This window comes from Echiichthys vipera (genome assembly GCF_963691815.1).
Source record: "Echiichthys vipera genome assembly, chromosome: 2".
NCBI classification, from domain to species: domain Eukaryota; kingdom Metazoa; phylum Chordata; class Actinopteri; order Perciformes; family Trachinidae; genus Echiichthys; species Echiichthys vipera.
Window position 1 is genome coordinate 22,468,509 of NC_139827.1, and position 21,221 is coordinate 22,489,729.

The window sequence follows — 21,221 nt, forward strand, 5'->3', positions numbered from 1 at the left end:
ATTATATGTTCTTATTTAATTTGTTAGAGTAATAAAGCATTTAGAATAAATCTGGTTTGCTTTACTTGCTGTGTGATAATCACTATTAGCACTCTGACATTGTCCGGCACAGTTGTTCGATTAAGATCACAGCAAATCAAAGTAAAGTATACATTCTCTTAAGGTGCTTACCCAGTCAACTCGTGTCCTTGTTAATCTCATGATAACAAGTGAGATATACTATGAATTCTTACTCTGAACTATCGCTTATCACTATCACCTTAAAAGTTAAGATTCTCGTTGTAACCCACAAAATACAACTTGTATGCAAGTTATATAGGTTTTGCCAGGAAAAAAGGTGGTACAAGAATGTAATCTTGAAGAATTTCCTTTTCGACATGGAAAAGCAACCCTTACAGTTGTCTTGCATATCTTGTATCCTACCTATTTTCACGCACCTTAAGTCAAACCACAGGTGTATTCCAGTCAAAGGCATTAATATCACTTTGTTAAACTTTTAATGGCACCGTATTACAATCGCACAGTTTCTCAATACAAAAGCAGCCACTAAGCCTGTCCGTAACAATCTAACCAAAGTTTGATATTACAATCTAGTTCTGTTTTTTTCCTAACTGATTTGTTAGCGTGTGTCACAGGGTCACTTCATTTCTGCAAGTTGATGAATTAAACGAACATTGTATTACTAATCAGTAGTGATATTATTAATCAGGAATTACTAACTACAGCTGTGATTAGTTAAAGTCATTGTTATGCCCCCGGCAGGGACATTAACATAACATTGTCACTGCTCCTCATTCACACATTCATTCATCTTCAACCGCTTGTCCCTGTCGGGGTCGCGGGGGGCTGGAGCCGATCCCAGCTGACATCGGGCGTGAGGTGGGGTACACCCTGGACAGGACGCCAGTTTATCACAGGGCACATAGACACAAACAGAGACAGACAACCATTCACACCTATGGGCAATTCAGAGACATCAATTAACCTAACACATGCCTTTTTGGATTGTGGGAGGAAACCGGAGAACCCGGAGAAAACCCACACAGACACGGGGAGAACATGCAAACTCCACACAGAAGGGCACGGGAGGCGACCTGGAACCATCTCGCTGTGAGGCGACAGTGCTAACCACCACTTCACCACCGTGTAGTATCCTCATTTACATTTTTGCATTCATTCAGGAATGCAAAATAGCACCTTTAAACAGGAGGGAATAAAATAATAATACTTTTATACCGTATTTTAGTTTTCATTTCCCCTTTTCGTTTTCCAAAGTAGGTTGTAGCAATGTGTAGAAAATGAGAGAATGATCGAAGATATTGAGTTTACATTGCTATAACACGAACAACATCATATCAGTGTTTGAAGAGAAGTTGAGATATTTTATGGCACTACGTGCGTGATGCACATGTTCGCTCCGGTGCTGCAGGTGGCGGTAAATATAGTTCGTCATCTATGTTCACCACACATGCCAAATATCGGAAGTCGGCGAGGATTAGGAGGAGAAGAAGAAGAAGAAGAAGAAGAAAAAGAAGAAAAAGAAGAAGAAGAAGGAAAACAAAACATAAATCCAAAATAACAATGCACCCACCCACACAGATTCGGTGCAGCTGCTAAACCTGTTCGCGACTAATTTTGACTTTAAAGTTCCTGCTAAATATTCGCCATCTGAGCCGCCGTAGGACTAAACCGTAAATAACCGACGGAGTCTCCACCTGGACACAGGTTAGCGAACATTTAACGGTTAACTCGGTGAACTTACTTTAGGGTTATTGACACACTTGTGTGTAGCATTAACGTTAGCTAGCTACATCCGGTCACATGGTTATCTGACATTAAAGCAGAGCTGCAGTTTAACTTAAACTGAAGTTTGTGAACTGTTTACTGTGATACTGTCATCGGATACGGGTACTCTTTGAAGGAGGGTTGATGTATCTATGTGCAGTGGTTACCCATGTAGTCTTCTACTGTAATGTGTGTGTGTGTGTGTGTGTGTGTGTGTGTGTGTGTGTGTGTGTGTGTGTGTGTGTGTGTGTGTGTGTGTGTGTGTGTGTGTGTGTGTGTGTGTGTGTGTGTGTGTGTGTGTGTGTGTGTGTGTGTGTGTGTGTGTGTGTGTGTGTGTGGAGATCAGTCCAGAGACATGGCACGACAGATGGGAGACAGCCACCGACGGTTCCTGCAGACCATGATGACCACTGGCATCGTTGATGAACAAGCTGCGAAGGAACTTTATCAGTATTGTTGTGAAACACATAACAGTGAGTCATTTTAAACACGTGTAAACAGTTCATTGATGTTATTGAGCCAGAAGAAGACCAGAATTTACAGAAAATACCGCTTTATCTGGATCCTTCATAGGATTACGCCTCTAAATAAAATCATATTGATAATTTTCGACTTTAAAGTTCAACTCTGTGATTCCATTGCCTCATACATGGACTATTTTAACTGTCTATGAACTTCATGGACACAACCTAGGAATATTTAAGCTTTTGGACGAACTATTAGCCTTTCAATTTCAATGAAATGTAAGCTATATACATCGCGGGACTTATTTGCTGCTACCTGCCCACTTGCTTTATTGTATATTCATGTCCTTGATTGTGTTCTGTCGTGTATTGTATGTACTTGTGTTGTTACAAATTTCCACTTGGATGGATTGAAAAGCACAAGAAATAAAAAATCACAGGTGGTTATTCCTAAACAGAAGTAACTTTTCTGCCCAAATAACTATCCACCTGGAACCAAAGCTGTGAGGTTTGCTGGTGTTAGGGTAAACTGTGACAGTCCCCCAGTATCGAACTGTGTCACCACCTTCCTTGAGGAGTCAAGAAGAGTAAAAATACGAGTTACAAATAAGTATTTTGATACTAACAAACTTGATCTCTCCTTGTCTTTTTTCTTTGCAGCACAGCACGTCCCTGACAAACTAGATGATTTCATTGAGACCATCAACTCAAAGCTGCAGCCCATGTTCATGCAGATTAGAAAGGGGATGTCTGAAGACAACGGCCAGCAGTACTACGCCTTGGTTAGTGGGTTTAATCCCTGCTCTGCGCCTGCATTTTCTGGCCCGTTTTTCTGATTAGTGACCATTTTAAAGTCACAAGCATTTGTGAGTCAAATCTATGTGGAGACAGTTCACTGATCTAGGAATGTGAAACACGACTGTGTCACAAAATAAGCTTTTTTTTTTTGTCTTGCCCGCATGTTCTGCAAAAATCCAACATACTCAAAAAAAAGATGTTTGTACAGTATTTTACCACTTAAAATGATTAGATCTAACAACACATGTCAGTATTGTGTTATCAAGGTCACCATTTTTATACAAGCAGCTGCTGTACTTTTTAACTTATGTTGTGATCATTTATTATTAATGTTTGCACACCAAATCCAGGACTAAAGCTGTCTGCATTGAATATGTTACCACTAGGAGGCATTCTTAATCACTTTTTAACTTTAATCCTGTCCAGGTGAACACGGCTGAGACTGATGTTACCAGGATGTCGTCAGATTACGCTGACAATGAGCTGGAGCTGTTCAGGAAAGCGGTGAGTTGAATTCACTGAAAGAAACCGTGCATACCAACATTTTTACACAATTTCGTCCAAGGCCTTTTTCAGCACAGTTGCTAGATGTACTTTAAAAGGTGGGGCTATTTTGTAAATGTACCCTGAAAAATCAGCTGACTGTCAAAGCTCTTGTCTCGCCTATTATTGCTATTTATGTGCACTTTGTGACCTGAAAAAATAGACAACCTATGTACTAGGGATTTCACCATACCAAAAGGTTATTATAAAGTTACCTACACTTGAAGGCATGCTGCTACTGTCAGGTCTGGAAGAATCACATCCCCGGTACCTACTGTTCCCGTGGTAGAAAAGTACCTTGACGTTTTGGCATCGACTTCATACTGAAGTATCAGTTCTCATAACATCCCTACCATTTATACTGCAATGCAAACCAGTTTTATAATATCTTATATCTTTTTTAGTTGTATATATATTGCATGTCACCATTGAACATTTAAAGGACACAAAATCAATCTTCTACCAGCCAACATACAACTTTGATGCAATAAGGCAAAGTGGCACTTTGTTTGGCAAATATTTAGTCAGAAAGGATCCTTACACTTTAAGTTTGACTCTTCTTCCTATTCAGTTTTCAATGTTGCATTTATACAATCACGGTCATGGCAAAATCAAGTCAATCCTGACATCCCTAGCCCTGAACTAGACCTAGACTAGTGCTGTTCTGCTGGTTCTGCAGATGGACCTGATTGTGTGCTCTGAGAATGGAACGGCCTCCTCCACTGATATTCTGAACAGCGCCGACACCCTGACCACCAAAAAGCTGAAGAAGAGCGAGACAGAGCACCTTTTAAACCGACTGGTGCATGACAAATGGCTCAATGAGGTAAAAGTGTCTGCGTCGCCATCAGGATGTCAGAATCAAGTGTATGTAATAATAACAAAAAGACTGATTGCTCTGTTCTCAAATGTAGATAAAGCAAAAAAGGGGGGTAAATACATAAAAAGCCTTTTATTGTAGTGGCTACTTCATTAAAACTGCCAACATGTTTTGAGTGCTGTAGGTCTTTGTCAGGGCTTTAAACAAACAAACTAAAAGCCCTGCCGCCTTTTTAATTATTTCCTCCCTCTATATCATTTTGTCGGAGTGCGTGGATTGCCTTCCTGTTAGTCATATCAAACACTTGACATTGTATATTAAATGTAATTTTCTTTTTGTGTGGACATAGATCATGATTTCTTTTAGGTCAATTAAAGCACTCTTATTCATTTTCATGTCAGTTTGGGACACTTTTCTAAAGCAATTCATCTTAGTCTGGCTATCTTTTAGTTAGCAAGTTTCACTTGATCAAGATTATTTCAGTCAATTAATTCCCATTACCAATCGACTGTATTAACTTCAAGGTGCAGTAGGTAAAAAGCAAAAATAAAAAAAGATTCCAGAGATCTCTCTCCCTCTTCCCTCTCTGTCCTGAGCCAATAGAGCGCTCTGTCTCTCCCTGAAAGGGCCTGTGATCGAGCAAAGTTTCCTGTCACAGGCTTCATTTTCCAAAGCTTCGAGTTTTCTAAAGCCTTCAGAAGTCTAGTTTTCTCTCAAAGCCCTTAAATTACAATATTTAAGATTGGTGCATAACAAGAATATAATAGAAACGACAGCATCTTAAGATGGCTATCGTGATTGTTGCTTCCACAGTTCATACTATACTACAGTGCTCTAATGGTGGAGAAATAATATGGAAAACGGTTAAATGCAAGTCGTCATACTACATTTTGTAATCTAGATTTATTTTTCAAATTAAAAATAATTAAAATCACTCACTACTGAGTCTACTAACTGGATGAAATGTGTCTCTTTGGTGTAGTGTTAACACTGCTTGCTCTTTGTTGGTTTGTTTGGTGTGTAATTGATTTCTGTTTGTTTATGTAGAAATGGGGTGTATACACTTTGTCCACCAGATGTATAATAGAGATGGAGCCATACATTCGTGCAATGTATCAGGAGCAGGTCAAAATCTGTCACATCTGTCACAATATTGCCTTTCAGGTACACGTTTCCTCTGTTTCTCAATTATGTATACACTTTCTTTCATTATCTCCCACTGTTAGTTTCAGAACACTAATGTCATTAAATCACTACCTCAAGGTAGGAATATTTTAAGTTATATATTCATATGATAAATATACTGTATAAGTATATACAGTAATATATATCGTAATTGTTTCAATCCTAACCAGCCATTTTTAAGTTCAAAGTCAGTGGCATTACAGATATCTCTTTTTTTTTTCAATGTGACCATAAACATCTGATATCAGATGTTTTAATTAGATAAAGAATAATCAAATAAGTGTACCATTTGAAGCTGTCTTGAGATAAGAATCTGAGGAAAATTAGTATTAGTCATTTATTTAAGCCCAATCATCCAGAAAAAGAATGCACATAAAAAGTAAATGACTATACGGCATTAAATTAAAAGGAAACAAAAATATAGACTGAAAAGTTGTAGGCTTAAGCTTAAAGGTATGGTTTGGCTTTTTAAAAATGTGGTTGTAAGTAGAACTTATCAACAGTCAGTGTATTGCCAGTGTATGTAGTTAAGCTAATGTGTGACAAACCTGACTCTTTGCAAGAATTCATTTGCTCACAGAATTAATCAGACTGGAATTTTCTTTTTTTCAGTGCCAAATTTGTGAGAAACCTTCATGTGGAATAAAAATACACATCCCCTGTGTGGCTCGATACTTTAAAGGAAGAACAGAGCCACGGTGTCCAGCGTGTGACGACTTTTGGCCACACGAAATCCCTGGTATTTATTATATATTTATCAATATTGTTTACACACATATTAGACCTACAATAATGACATAGATGCACATTTAAAAGTCCTATATACTTTACTACAATCTTCCTAAAAAAAAAAAAGCTACCACCTTCCGGATCCATTCCCAGGATATTCTGCTTTTCAAAAATCACATTTTGCTCTCTTTTAAATTTAGGAAAATCATTATACATTTTCATCATACATGCATGCATTCATATACAAGACTACACGATTACATCTATGTTGCCCTTTGTCTTATCATTTGACCTTTTTTAAAAGAAAAAGTACATTAGAAGGATTAATTCTAGTTCCTTTAGAAGTATTTATAGATAGAGGGAAGATCTATGTGAGTGACAAGAAAATATTCTGCCTGTTTGTTCTTTTCATCACAGAAGTCAGACGGCCCAGGCCTCTACCCAGAAGATGAGGACTTTTCAGCATTGAATGTGTTTTTTTTGTTTAGTATTTTTAGCATAACTCTGTAACGAACCAAACTGTCAATATCGTCAAAGTTATTTTTACAAAATAAACAAGAGTCTTTTTCACTGATGCATCTTATGTTTATTTAAACACAATCATCATCAAACAACAAAACCAATCTTATTCTGCTACTTTTGTCCACAGTACATATGGATATATATTGATACATATATTATATTGATATATATTGTTTCTGTCCTTGTGTTCTTTCACTGCAGTCATTTTCACATTGGTCCCTTCTGTATGCCACTTTAAGCCCAATCATTAAGAACCTATAAAGCTTCTCAATATATCATTTAATATATATATTGCTGCAATTTCCCAGCTTGGGATCAATAAAATATTTCTATTCCCTATAATAAGAGATTTTATATTTTATCTCTGAATATCATAGTTTCTATCTTAGTCCTCTCTCCAGCTAGATCGTGGATCGGACAGACATTAGACTTTATTATCACCAGAGCATTAAAAGTTTTGACAAACCAGGGAAGAGATAAATGTCATAAAGTCATCTGTTAAAAATGTTTTTCTCATGAAGTAGATATGGTTCGGACATTTCTGTGGAATCCTTAAATGTGTATTTCACACATAACCGTGATTATCCAGTGTTCCATTACATTAACAATATATTCACACCCAACTAAAGACAGTTTCTCCACATTTTATTTCCCCTCAACACTTGAAAGATTGTGGGGTAATGGAGTAAGGCTACTCTGCTGACAAAAATAACGGTCCCTCTTGCTAAATTCCAAATTGTATCTTCTATTATCTTCTATTGACAATATTTATTACAAGTTTATGGTGCAGTAACAGTGCTGTGACGGGAGCATAATCCCAAGCTTCACCTGATGGGAGCCCTGCAGGTTCAGTCAAAAGTAGGTTACGGTCCATGTAGGTCCATATTTAAAGATATATAACATGTTTAGTAATAAATGGCTGCTTGCTAAAGTTAAACTTAACTTAAATATTATTACACCAAGTCTGCAACTAACAACTATTTTCATTATAAAAATGTCTGCTGATTATATTCTGATTCAATTAACTATTAGTTTGGTCTATAATGTATCAGAAAATAGGACAAAAAAAATTGACCAGCAGCAGTTTAGTTTGTGCGACACTTTCACCTGCCAAGTGATACAGGTTATGACAAAATGTGCTGTAAATTTAAAGTATATTTGCCTGAGAAGAGTCCTCCTCAAGTATTTTCAGGGTGACAATGAACTTAATAGCTTTTCTAAACCATGGATAAAAAAAAGCATATATAATTGGGTTCAAACAAGAATTAAAATATAACAGCCAAGACACAATAGCCAAAGATGAAGCACTGTTTGAAATGTCCTGCCCTGCGAGAGAGGGGTAGAAATACGGACAGAAAGTCATCCAAAACACCAGAATGACAATACCCAGAGTCCTGGCTGCCTTTCTCTCTGACTTCTTTGCAGTGACTGTCACTGTTCCGGCAGCAACAGCTATACTATGAGACTGCATGGCACGAGCCTGAGACACTGCCACAATAAACACTCTCATGTACAGAACGAGGATGACTGAACACGGGACGATGAACGTGAGCACAAGGTCAACCGTTCCAGAGACATAGTTAATCACCACTATACACTCCCCGTAGCAGGAGTTATGTCTCTCTGGCTTCCTGAGAAAATCCTTTAAAATGATCCCGTTGTGGAGAAAGGAGCAGGCCCAGCACAGACACAGAGACACCTCAATTCTACTGCGAGTGATTTTGTTGGAGTACTGCAAAGGATGACAAATAGCTACAAAGCGATCGATTGATATGAGCACCATGTTTCCCACAGAGGCTGAGGTGAGAGTGAAGGCATTAAAGCAAGACAGAGCGCACATGAGATCACCCAACAACCAGCAGGTTTCTACAAATCGCATCGTTGCCAAGGGCATCACGACCAGCCCGACCAGGACGTCTGAGATGGCCAGCGAGAGCAGGAGTAGGTTGGTGGGGGAGTGGAGCTGTCTGAAGTGGGAGATGGAGATGATAACCAGCAGGTTGAGAACTACAGTGATAAAAGTGATTGAGGAGAGCAGTGTGTAGAGGAGGACCGCCTCAGAGCGACGACGCATGAAACCCCTGCAGGATGAGTTTGGGAGCTGAGGGTAGCAGAGCTTTACTCCCTCTAAGTCGTCCATCATCGGGCACTGAGGAGAGGTGATGATCACAACCTACTGAGCTCAAGCTCTCTGATTGAATGGGACATGCAGCTGTGTGTCTTGGCACTCCCTCCTACTCCTCAACTCCCCAGCCATCCTCATCACTGTCTGCTAAAGGCTGATAGGCTGCTTTTCCTCATATGTCCTTTTATTATTTATTTTTTATCACACTGTTACATGATGCAACATATTCGTTTCAAGCTGCTCTCAACTGTAAAGCCATGTTAAAGTCGCATCAAGCCCTGGGTTGGGTTTCCAAAGCCCAACTATTGCTTTGATGATCTAGTTTTTGGTCTATTTTACTGGCTGAGTCAGATCTACAGAATATGTTAAATATAGGTAATTTATGGCGTCACAAGTCGAGATTATCTATTTATAAGAGAAAAAACAATTGATGCATTTCCGAAAGAAAGGTATGGAAAGATGTACCCAAAGAATTATGTTTGGACTGATTTTTTTTAGAATATGTAAGTGTATATAAGGTTTTTCTTGATGAATTTTTATCATTTGAGCCTGGTCTTGGGTCCCTTGATGCGTCCGCTTGGTGAGCCTGTTATTAACAAGCTGAAAGTATGCAAGGATCTTGTTTACTCTGCATACAATCAACTTTACGGCGCGTGTGTCTCCCCCATATTGTATTATGCTGCTGGCGTTTGGGGCTTGAAAGAATCAAAAAGGGCTTTTCAGGGGTTCATAGATTTTCCCGCATTCCAGTAATTCTAGGAGACATTGGATGGCTACCAGGATCTATACAACGGAAACGTGAAAAGATGCGATTATGGAAACGTCACATTAAAATTGCAGTGGACAGAATAAATGAAAAACAAATCCATAGAAACAACCTGTGCTGTAATGTTAACCCCATTAAAGACAACTTTTACTAATATTCAAGGAAAAGTGTTCTGAAAATGTTCTGTCAAAGCCTAAATAAGAACGTATGTGCATATCAAACATCATTTTGGCTCTGACTTATGTTACATCTCATTTATCTAGGGGGCAAAATTCTTTGGTTGCACAGCTGAGAGCTGGTATTCTTGGTTGTGTGTGTGGTGTGGTCTGGGTGAGGTGGAAACTGAAAATATTCTGGTATTATGATGCTGAACGATGTCTTATTTTTCTTTACTATCTTAGTTGCTTTAAGATGTACATGCCGTAGTGTTGACCTGGCTTGTATGAATTTCTGGTGTCTTGTGAACCCGTGTGGGCTGTGCATACAGTTGTGTGCAAATGAATAAATTAATTAATTCATATATACGATAGAAATAATCACAGCACTTGTGCTTTTCAGTTTGACTTTTCTATTGTCTTGTTCTTTACGTGATGGAGCAGAGAAGACACTAACACATTGGCGCTGATTTGCAAAAATTAACAAAATGGATATTAATTCTCTAAAAAACATAAATAAATGACAGTGTGGACGGTGGGCAAGTAATGTTATCGGTTTATGCCAGTAACACCAGTTAGAGATGTTCTCATACTGATGCCAGTATCGGAAATGCTACATACTGCCTAAAATGCTGTTATTGGTATCGAAGAGCCTGTGAACCGATTTAATACCACGTAATTAAGCACAGTAAAAATTCTAGTTAAAACTAATGTAATGGGACCTCATCTCCCAGAGTTCCAGTATCGACTGTATGACGTCATTAGATTGGCAGCTCTCACCAATGTGGCGTGATGCTTTCACAGGCTCAATATGTCTGTTGATCCTCCATTGTGAGTCAGCAGGAATGAAATGTTACTGCACCGGTCAAACACGTAAGAGCGAGCCTGGCTCAGAATTCAGACTTGAACCTTTGTTTCATTGCACTTTTACTTGTCAGAAGTTATGAGTTTACAATTTCTTAGTACAAGTGAACGCAGCACAATCAGCAGTGACAGCTTCACATGGGCAGAAACAACCGCTGCTGACTGACATAAAAAGCACCACTAACCTTGCAATGCATTTGAATATAGTGAAGGAATGTCGCCACAGATACTCAGATGGTCTTTCTTGCTTTCATTAGTGGGTCATATGACCAATCACCATTGTTTTAACTTATTATTTGATAGATAGTAACTTAAAGACAGTGAACTAGATGAAAATCGTACAGATTATAACTCTAAAGAGAAGTGTGCATGCAGCCAAAAAAGTTCAACTGCACCACTTCCGTGTTATGGGCCCACAGAGCAGGCACACTGGAAACTTCCATCGGCTGAGCCGGCTAGTTCCAGTTCAATGCTTTGGCTCACTAAAATGGGGATTCAATGATTTAAGCGTGCAGCTCTTCTAGACTTTCCAAATGTTATCAGACCAAATTGATTAAATGCTGATATAAACGCAAGTCATTTTGTGGGGTTTGTGACCCTGGAAAATAATTATCCACAGATTCACAGACATCATTTTGCCATGTAAGTCAGTAGGAAAAAGGGCCCCGGCCTCATGTGACCAACACAGTAGCTGTAATTTCATCGTTTGGAAACTATCTCAAAATGGTTTCAAAGTCCGGCGCACATCGTGGGGGCCTGCATGGAATGCCCCAGGTACAAGTTCACAGAATTGGTTCCTTAAGTTTGTCATGTGAGCCCCTGGCTGTCAGGGCCCAGATTTTAGAGATTTTCTTTGATACACTGCATTTTTAAGGCAGAAATGCTCTACTATGATTTTGCTCATGATATGTCTGGTAGTACATAAAGAACACCATGTAGATACAGTATGTTAACACATTAGTACAAGTTAACACAAGTTAATTGGTAACACTTTGTTTTCACAAACAAGTACATTCATGTTTTCTGCCTCAGCTGAGGTCATAGCTCACATGTAAAGGGGATATGGTTACATCATGTGTTGATGTTAAAATGTGTTTATTAACACCTTTGACTGGAATTCACCTGTGGTTTAAGGTGTTATCAGGTATTATTACAACATGTGAACATGTCCCTCTGGTACACGACATAGCTCTCAACCACAATGGTGTTTTGTTTTTTAGCTCTGAGACCAATGGATCCTCTGTGTTAATAAGTTTAAGTTTGATGAGTGTGTGTGCGTGTGTATGTGTGAGCAAATAAATAAAGCATAAAATATACAGCAAGTATACAAAATGTAACATTATTAAGTTAGAATTAAAACCTAGATAATAATAATAATAATAATTCATTTATTTTATATAGCGCATTTCAGATACTCAAAGACTCTTACAATGACAAGAAAACAAAAAACAATAAACAAGAATGGGGTCATGACAATCAGGGTGGCAAGCAAAAGACAGCACAAGACAGGAAAATGAAATAAAATCTCAACAGAAGACAGATCGAGCAGAATAAAAGTTACAGTGCTGTGTCAGAAGAAGAATGCTGGTTGATAACGTACCAGCAGATCAGAAATGTATTTTGGCCCTAAGCAGTTCAGTGCTTTATAAACCATCAACTGCACCTTCAAATCAATTATTTGACAAACAGGAAGACAAATATATATATATGCAAAATATCCGAGGACCGGAGTGACAAATTTCTCCAGTCTGTCTCACAGAAAGTTATGGTCGGCTGTGTCAATGCATGTGGAGTAGCACATTAAGCAGCCACGTGCTTTCTCTGGCACAATGAAGGAAGCTATTTGTCTTTCTTTATTTATTAATTTAAGGAGAGTTGTGCTTACATTAGTCCTTTACAAGCGTTGAAATATATGAACAACACAATAATTCAATGTCTTACAATACATTCAATGTAGTATTTTGTCAGTGGCGCCATCTACTGGATGAAAATGGAACACAGAGAAACTACGTTACGCTCGCATGTACCCGTGATGGTGCGCGCAGTCCAGATCTACTTCAGGTTGCGAACAATCAAAACATGCGAATGCACGTGCCTAAAAGAAAACATCTAACAGTGACAGACAGACGTGCACGAGATCTAAGTCTGCGCATGTAACAACGCACATACGCACCCACGTGTAAAAAAAACTTTATTATCTTCATGCAAGTGTTTATGTGTTTTTCCATTTTTTCATTTAGTTTGGTTTTCTTTCACACTGCACTTTTGTTTTTAATCGGACCAAACAGCAAACTTATACCGTAACGTCAGGCCGTCGTTAAAAAAAGATGAAATATTGGACATATTTATTAATATTATTATTATTATTATTATTATCATCTGATAAATGTAGTGCCACTAGGCCTGTGTTCTTGATGTAGGCAGTGGCGTGCACCAATTTTTCTTCAAACTCAGGAAACCAGGAACCAACTGTACGAAGTGATATGTTCTTGGACTGCTTTTCTACAGTTGACCTTAACAAATTAACCTCTACTATTTCAGCATCAAAGCCCTCTACTTGTCTCTTAGACTCTATTCCAACTAGGTTACTTAAAGAAGTGTTACCTATAGTTAGCACTCCTGTATTAGATATGATTAACATGTCTTTATCAGCAGGTTATGTACCACATTCTTTTAAAGTAGCTGTAATCAAACCTCTTCTTAAAAAGCCCAGTCTTGATCCTGAGGTACTAGCCAACTATAGACCTATATCTAACCTTCCTTTTCTCTCTAAGATCCTCGAGAAATTAGTCGCCAATCAGCTGTGTGACTTTTTACATAATAATGAGTTATTTAAGGACTTCCAGTCAGGATTTAGAGCAAATCATAGCACTGAGACAGCACTGGTAAAACTTACTAACGACCTTCTAATAGCTTCAGAAAAAAGGACTTGTCTCTGTAGTTGTTTTACTAGATCTTAGTGCTGCATTCGACAGTATTGACCATTGCATCCTGCTACAGAGACTGGAGCATCTAATTGGCATTAAAGGAACCGCACTGAGCTGGTTTAAGTCTTATTTATCAGATAGATCTCAGTTTGTACATGTTAACGACAAATCCACACTTAAGTCAGTCACGGAGTCCCACAGGGTTCTGTCCTTGGACCGATTCTATTCACCTTATAAATGCTTCCCTTAGGAAATATTATAAGGAAGCACTCCATAAATTTTCATTGGTATGCTGATGACACACAATTATATTTGTCGATCAAACCAGAAGAAACCGATCAGATAGCTAAACTTCAAATGTGCATTAAGGAAATAAAAAGCTGGATGACCTGCAATTTTCTGATGTTAAACTCAGATAAAACTGAAGTTGTTGTACTTGGCCCCGAAGGCCTCCGAAACTCAATAGCTTAAGATATTGTTACTCTGGATGATCTTGTGTTGTCCTCCAGCACCACAGTAAGGAATCTGGGTGTTATTTTTGATCAGGATATCTCCTTTGATTCTCACATAAAACAAACAACAAGGAATGCATATTTTCACCTGCGTAATATTGTGAAAATTAGGAACATTGTGTCTCAGAAAGATGCAGAAAAACTAGTCCATGCATTTGTTACTTCTAAGCTGGACTACTGCACCTCCTTATTATCAGGCTGCTCCAATAAGTCTGTTAAGAGTCTCCAGTTGGTCCAAAATGCTGCAGCTCGTGTACTAACTAAAACAAATCGAAGAGAACATATTTCTCTAGTATTAGCCTCTTTGCACTGGCTACCTGTAAAATCCAGAATATAATTTAAAATCCGTCTCCTTACCTATAAAGCTCTTATTGGTCAGGCTCCGTTGTATATTAAAGAGCTCATAGTACCGTATTACCCGACTAGATCGCTGCGCTCCGAGAATGCAGGGCTACTTGTCGTTCCTAGGGTCTCCAAAAGTAGAAATGGAGGCAGAGCCTTCAGCTACCAAGCTCCTCTCTTGTGGAACCAACTCCCAAGTGTTATTCGGGAGGCAGACACTGTCCCCATATTTAAGAGTAAACTTAAAACTTTCCTTTTTGATAAAGCTTACAGCTAGGACTTACGAGCCCTAAGCAATGTTGTTATTTTTAAGCTGATTTTGTTCTGCTTAATTATGCTGCTATAGGCCTAGTCTGCCGGGGGATAATACTTTTCCTGTCTCATCAATGCATGTTACTAATTCAACTTCTTCCCCGGAGTTGTTTGTGCTTTGTCGTCTCGCAGGTCTCTGCTGATCGTGGTGGTGCCTGCTGCTGTGGTCCTGCATGACGCTTCCTGCTACTATTATAATCTATAACCATAGCTGTGCTTGTTTCTACTATTCTGCTGTATTAACTTCCATAACATATAAGTCATATTCACATTACTATAGATATTATTATAGTTACTGAAAGTGTGTCTGTCTTCGTCTCTCTCTGTCCATCTGTCCGTCTTTTCTCTCTTTCTCTCTCCTTTTCTTCCTCCTCAACTGGTCAAGACAGATGGCCGTCCTCCACAGAGCTGGGTCTGTCCGACGTTCCTGCCTGTTAAAGGGAAGGTTTTCGTTGCCACCGTACTCTACGGGGGAATTTTTGGGTGTATGTAAATCATAAATAAGTCATAGAGTGTGGTATATACCTAGTTAGTAAAGTTTCCTGAGATAACTTTTGTTATGATTTGGCACTATAAATAAAATTGAATTGAATTGAATTGAATAGACCTTTTGAAGGGCAGGTGCGAAAAGGAAAAAAAAGGGCAAATATAGTCCGCCCTCGCCACTGAAGAGGGCACATTAGCACGCGTTTTAGCTGCCTGCCCGGCCTTTCAGCTAACCAGAACTGCTACCATCTCCGGCCATAACCTTCACCTACGTTACAACTGTTATTTGGTTCACTTCCTAAAGACCTTTTTAACAGAATTCCACTGCTAGGCAACTTGGTCCATGGTAACTTCCTGTCAGCTGATGTCATTCACATACACTGCAACAGGAAATAAACTAGGACTGTGGATGTTTACATCTTTGAAAAGGTGTATATTAGGTCCAGTTTGCTTTTACACCTCAAATAAACCGCACCAGGTTTCACCTGAGTTTGGTTGAGCTTTCACACCACCCAAAACCAACATGGACTGTCCGCGGAAACAAACCAGGATTCGTTTAAATCTGAGCAAACAGGTCACGTGTAATATTAGGTCGCTTTCACACACACTAAGAAACGGAGGCCCCGCGTAGTGGCGTTACATTTAATTAAAAAAATAATAATAATAATCGTAATAAATGTGGGAGGCACAGTGGTGTGGTGGTAAGCCCTGTCGCTGGGGCCCTTCTGTGTGGAGTTTGCATGTTCTCCCGGTGTCTGCGTGGGTTTTCTCCGGGTTCTCCGGCTTCCTCCCACAGTCCAAAGACATGCAGGTGTTAGTTTAGTTGATGACTCTAAATTGCCCGGCATGACCTCACAGTGTTTGGTTCGCTTGACATGGTCCGTTTAAAAAAAAGTGCAATGCGAAAGAAAACCAAACTAAATCAAAAATCCAACAATGTTGCAACTTCGCCCCTGAATCGCACAGTGTCTAGGGAACTATAGGTGTGAATGCGACCTTAAACACTGATAAAAAAATAAATAAATAAAGGTCTTGTCTAACATCAGATATCTAAATATACAACAAAACACTGGTTGGTATTTAAATATTTTAAAACATGCAAATATTTTGTTTTGCAATTCATTTGTTTTGTTTTTTGATTTTCACATGAACAAACTAAAATTGGCTAATGATATAATGTTCAGGTATTTGAAGAAGAAAATACAGTCTGATGTCGGATCAATCTTACAGCTGCCATCTGCTGATGATGAATACCATCTGGTGCAGAAATGTGTCACACTGAACGTTTTCAGTGGATGAACTGAAGACAGTGAGATCTCTTGCAGCTCAACCATCTGATAGCCAAACCTGCACCGACATTTCTAACGAGTCAGGAAACAGAAAGTCAGTCTGTCAGTTGTTGGGCTCAGCCTCTACTGGAGTGGCTATGTGGCCAATCAGACACTAGATGGCCCTGTTGGAAAAGCAGTTGACATGATTAAAACACTACAATAGCTTTGACCAAGGACAAAAAAGCTATTTCTGTTATAGTATGGACACTGTGTGCAGTGGGATGTTTAGGGTCCTCTTATACTCAACTCATTTGATCAGTTTTATGTTATGATGCATTTTGATTTTAAGCTCCCTACCCAAGTTCCTGTTATATGTCGCCCGGATGCCATGAAACAATATATCACACCGAGTGTTACTATTCAAAGAATAAGGTCTGTGACTGCTGCTCACATGATAAGGTGAATTACAAAATTGACACTTTACATTTCACACTCAAATGAATGCAAACAAAGTAGGATTATCTGATCAAGAAAATAAAACACAATCACAGATCATATTGTACGATGGGTTTAGAAACTCACTGTAGTAATAGACCTTACAATCCACTTTATTTAACACTCTACATATGTGTTGTACTCTTTTTATTACCATACGTCTTGTCTAGTTTTTTTATTTTACTGATGCTCTCACTAGTAATTAGAATTTTAGGTGCTACAAAATAAAATAAATAGTTTTCTTTTAATATTGGTCCATACTGTAGAACAAGGCGTGAGAAAGAAACTGGGAGAGAGAGGCAGATGAGATATTTTAAAGAGCGTGGATAGGTTACAATCCTCAGTGGGAAGAGGGCGATGTTGTTTAGAAGATTCATTTTCTGTTGAGGAGGGAAGACAGTCTGTGCTCCGCTCAGCCAGAGAACAGATGCGGAGGCGGTCAGTACAGGGCCAATCCTGCCGCAGATCTCCTTGAGCTACAGTGTCTTTCAAGGTTGGAGACGTTGTACCTTATGTTGCCTTCGTTTACCACTTTTTCTCTAGAACTGTGAATCATAAATAAGTCATAGAGTTTGGTCTATACCTAGTTTGTAAAGTGTCCTGAGACCACTTTTGTTATGATTTGGCACTATAAATAAAATTGAATTGAATTGAATTGAATTGAATTGAATTGAATTGAACTATACTGCTGTTTGCTTTCCCCCCCCCCTGTTAAAACAGTGTTGCATAGTATCTTTAAAGGCCACAAGCACTGGGCATTTTGATTATACTGAGATTACGGTGATAAAATCAATGATTCAGCCTGTTCTCATTGAAAATCTGTAATTATTTATATAAAAATCAAATGTTTAACATCACATATGTATGGAGACTAGCAGACGTGTACTATTTAAATAAAGCAAATAAGTAAAAGCGTGACCACAACTTTATCCACACTCTTAACTAAAATAACTTATTCAAACTGAACTAAAACATCAGAAAATGTGTGTTTGTGTAGATTGCAGTTAAAATACAAATTTGTAGTAAATATGGGTTGTCACTTTTGAATTATAGGAAAATTGTGTTCTTTGTACACTTTCTTGGAAGTTAATGACATGACTATGAGAAAACAGTGGAGACACAAGGAAGCACTGTGCGTATTTTGTTTATGGGAGCACCAACACTAATTATTTTTCCTTTCCTTCGGCTCTGCTTTAAATTAAACAACACAAAAGGTGAACTGAAGGACTGAAATAAAACTACTGTTTCTGTTGCTGATAGCACTACATGATTAAAATACTCCATTACAATAATTTCATGTTGTAAACTGAGAGAAAAGTTTTTGTTTGGTTTTCCTGACTTTTCTTTGATATTTTGGTCTCTCCCATGACCTTTAAATTCAAAATAGTTTTGGTACTCTTGGGTAACTGAAGGAGCAGAGACTGTCTTAGTACATCCTAGGAAAGAGTGTTTTGTGTTTTAAAGCTCTGTATGGAACACATATAACAAATGTCCCAGCTGGTGTTTAGTCGATTTTTCAGTTAATAATATTAACAATTATAATACCATCATTGATATTGTATCATACAAACAGAATATTTGAATGTTAAACAGACAACATACAGTATAACTACATGTTTGTTTGTTTAATTGATTGCTTGTTTTATGATTATCATGTTTTTTTTAATTCTATTTATTTTTAAAAATGGGACAGAACATATTAATGAACATGTAAATATGTGTTGGATTTTAGCCAGGTGGCTAATTTGCTTCCCATGTCCCATTGGCAGGTAAAGAGAAGAGAGAAAGTGAGAGACATCAAAACAACTAGTGTGCAAAGTGCTTGAATGACCATGATTAAGTGCTAGCTTGCATTTCCTACTTGAAACAAGACCCCAAAAAATGATAATGTAAGGTTGAAGTAGGAGTAATATATATTTAAAATACCAAGTTTAAATTTGGGAAATTATCAAATCATCTGAATGTGTCAAAGGTTAGTAAACACATAAACAAACATGCCCACACATTAACACGCCTGGTTTCACACAGTTTCCCTTCCATACTCCAAAGCCTAATTGATTCTCATTTTAATTATGTCGACCCAGACTCCGTTGCTCTTCTTCTCTGACAACAAAACCAGCGTAGGCCGGCAGTCTGCCTCTCACACTGTGAGGATGACACCTCCGTCTCTTTACAGAGGAACTCGTCAAGGATCCACTTTGATGTCACTCCCCTGCAAAGGAAAGGTCAAAATAATAAATGTAGGCCCAATTGATGGTTTGGCAGGGGGCGCGGGGGGTTCAGTGCTGATTTTTGGACCAGTGCTCCCCTAAAGGCATAATGAATTCATACAGTCAGGCACGGCCTAAGAGGAAAACAGCATGGGTCCTCTTTCCATGAAAAGGTTGATCTAAATCTGCAGACGAGCCTGGCTCCTTCTTCCCACTCATTCTCCACACACATCACTCTCTTGTCTGTCTCTCTCATACATGGGCTTCTCTTACAATCACATACACATACACACACGTATGAATAAATAGTCAAAGTCTTTTACTCTTATTTCACACAAACTCTGCATATGCATCACCTCCTCTTTACCTTCATTGAGAGAGGTGAACCGCACCGCCGTGGAACAAAAGCCCCTCAGTAAGCCGCTTCACCTTACTCCTCCTCGCAGCAGGACGGCTTTGATTTAAGAGTCAATAACCCACAAATACACAAATGCTTGAATACGTCTTTGAAGATTCCTCAGGTCATCTGGCTCACAGGATATCTGTTAGTAAGGTCAACAGCAACTTAAACTACGCCATGTCTGCTGGCCTTTGACCTACAGCTGGAGAACCTTATATAATATCACCTTTACAAAACTTCTAAATAGTGCCGGCTGAATAAGGTAAATGTGTATAAACTAATACAGGGGAAATTGAGAATATTTACATTGTATTTAAGCTGTCACCATCAAAAATCTACAGCCGCTGGTTCTGAATATTTCACTCAACTGAAGCAGCGAGGGGTGAGATCTTCCATGTCAATAAAAGTAATAAAAACTCAACGTAAATACCAATACTACTTGGGAAAAAGAGGCTATCAGCATCACAATGTACTAGGATACAAAGTAAAATTGCTTATTAAGCAAAATTTTAGAGTTATATGATATTATTACTGACGCATAAATATGTAGGTAGAATTTTAATGTAAATTATACCAAGCGAAGTTCAAATGTTATCTTATTTTTACAAGTTAATCATTTCATTTGATAATCATTCTGCATGTAAAATCTAAATCTGTGAAATAACCAGGGAAACACTTTACTTTAAGTCGTTAGTTTGTAGTAGTATAAGCATGTAATAATTGGTTTGTGACATACTTTAATGTAGGCAAATTGTGAGCAAATTCTAGGCTGCTGTGGAGGCAGTTAAACAGATAATAAATGACAATATGTAAAACCTTGTAATATTAATTAATATGTCTAGGATAAGTTTTAAATGTTGAAAATAACAAACACAGATTGAATCTTATGGATCCTTATATGACTTACAACTACTGTTTACTAACCACACATGCTGAATAGGGGGAATAAAGCTATCAAGTAAATGTAGTGTGATAAAAGCACATTGCCCCCTAAAGTGTAGTAGTGGTAGAAGAAGTAAGCATGTATGGGAATACTCAAGTCAAGTAGAAGTACCTGAAGTCAAGCACTTGAGTAAATGTACTTGTTGCTTTGCAGACACAGGAACACACGGACTGTCCTTAAGTATGGAAAAGTGTTTAATTAAAGACACATTTAAGGGAAATATTGAGAAATCTCAGGCTTTAAACTCGGGTTGAAGTGCAATTAAGTAACATGATTAGGTCTAACAAAAATTCCCCAAAAATCCAAAATGAATTGTAAATGAAGTGTTGCTTGTGCCTGTTTTTTTAGTTTGGGTTGACCATGAGCCTACATGAGTCATTTACACATACTAAAGCATAGGTCTGACTATTTTATGTTGGTTTATACTTGTGTCATTGCCTTGCTGATCATTTCAGCCCCGTTTCCATGTGAACACATCGAACTATAAATACAAAGCGCCCTTCAATACTTTGCAGCTATTAAACCGCGCGCTTTATAATACAGACTGCGTGTGTTTCCACTCAAAGA

General features: G+C 38.3%; 2 protein-coding genes across 5 annotated transcripts; one reads left to right on the forward strand and one right to left on the reverse strand.

Moving 5' to 3' along the window:
- The first annotated feature begins 1,513 nt into the window (after nt 1-1,513).
- On the forward strand, nt 1,514-6,879 carry nsmce1 (NSE1 homolog, SMC5-SMC6 complex component). 4 transcript variants are annotated; one of them, XM_083938317.1, is made up of 8 exons: nt 1,514-1,725; nt 2,127-2,258; nt 2,910-3,031; nt 3,474-3,551; nt 4,270-4,416; nt 5,458-5,574; nt 6,208-6,334; nt 6,742-6,879. In XM_083938317.1, exons 2-8 carry the CDS (start codon nt 2,141-2,143, stop codon nt 6,774-6,776), a joined length of 744 nt encoding a protein of 247 aa, XP_083794443.1. In that variant the 5' UTR covers nt 1,514-1,725; nt 2,127-2,140; the 3' UTR covers nt 6,777-6,879. The 4 variants fall into 4 exon arrangements, with proteins under 4 accessions (XP_083794443.1, XP_083794442.1, XP_083794441.1 ...); XM_083938316.1 differs by having other exon boundaries at nt 2,132-2,258; XM_083938315.1 differs by having other exon boundaries at nt 2,137-2,258.
- Nucleotides 6,880-7,993: 1,114 nt separating this feature from the next.
- Nucleotides 7,994-8,989, reverse strand: LOC310958731 (trace amine-associated receptor 3-like; the record flags this gene model as incomplete). Its single annotated transcript, XM_083929807.1, has 1 exon — nt 7,994-8,989. The coding sequence occupies one exon, from the start codon at nt 8,987-8,989 to the stop codon at nt 7,994-7,996; it is 996 nt and encodes a 331-aa protein (XP_083785933.1).
- Nucleotides 8,990-21,221: the final 12,232 nt, after the last annotated feature.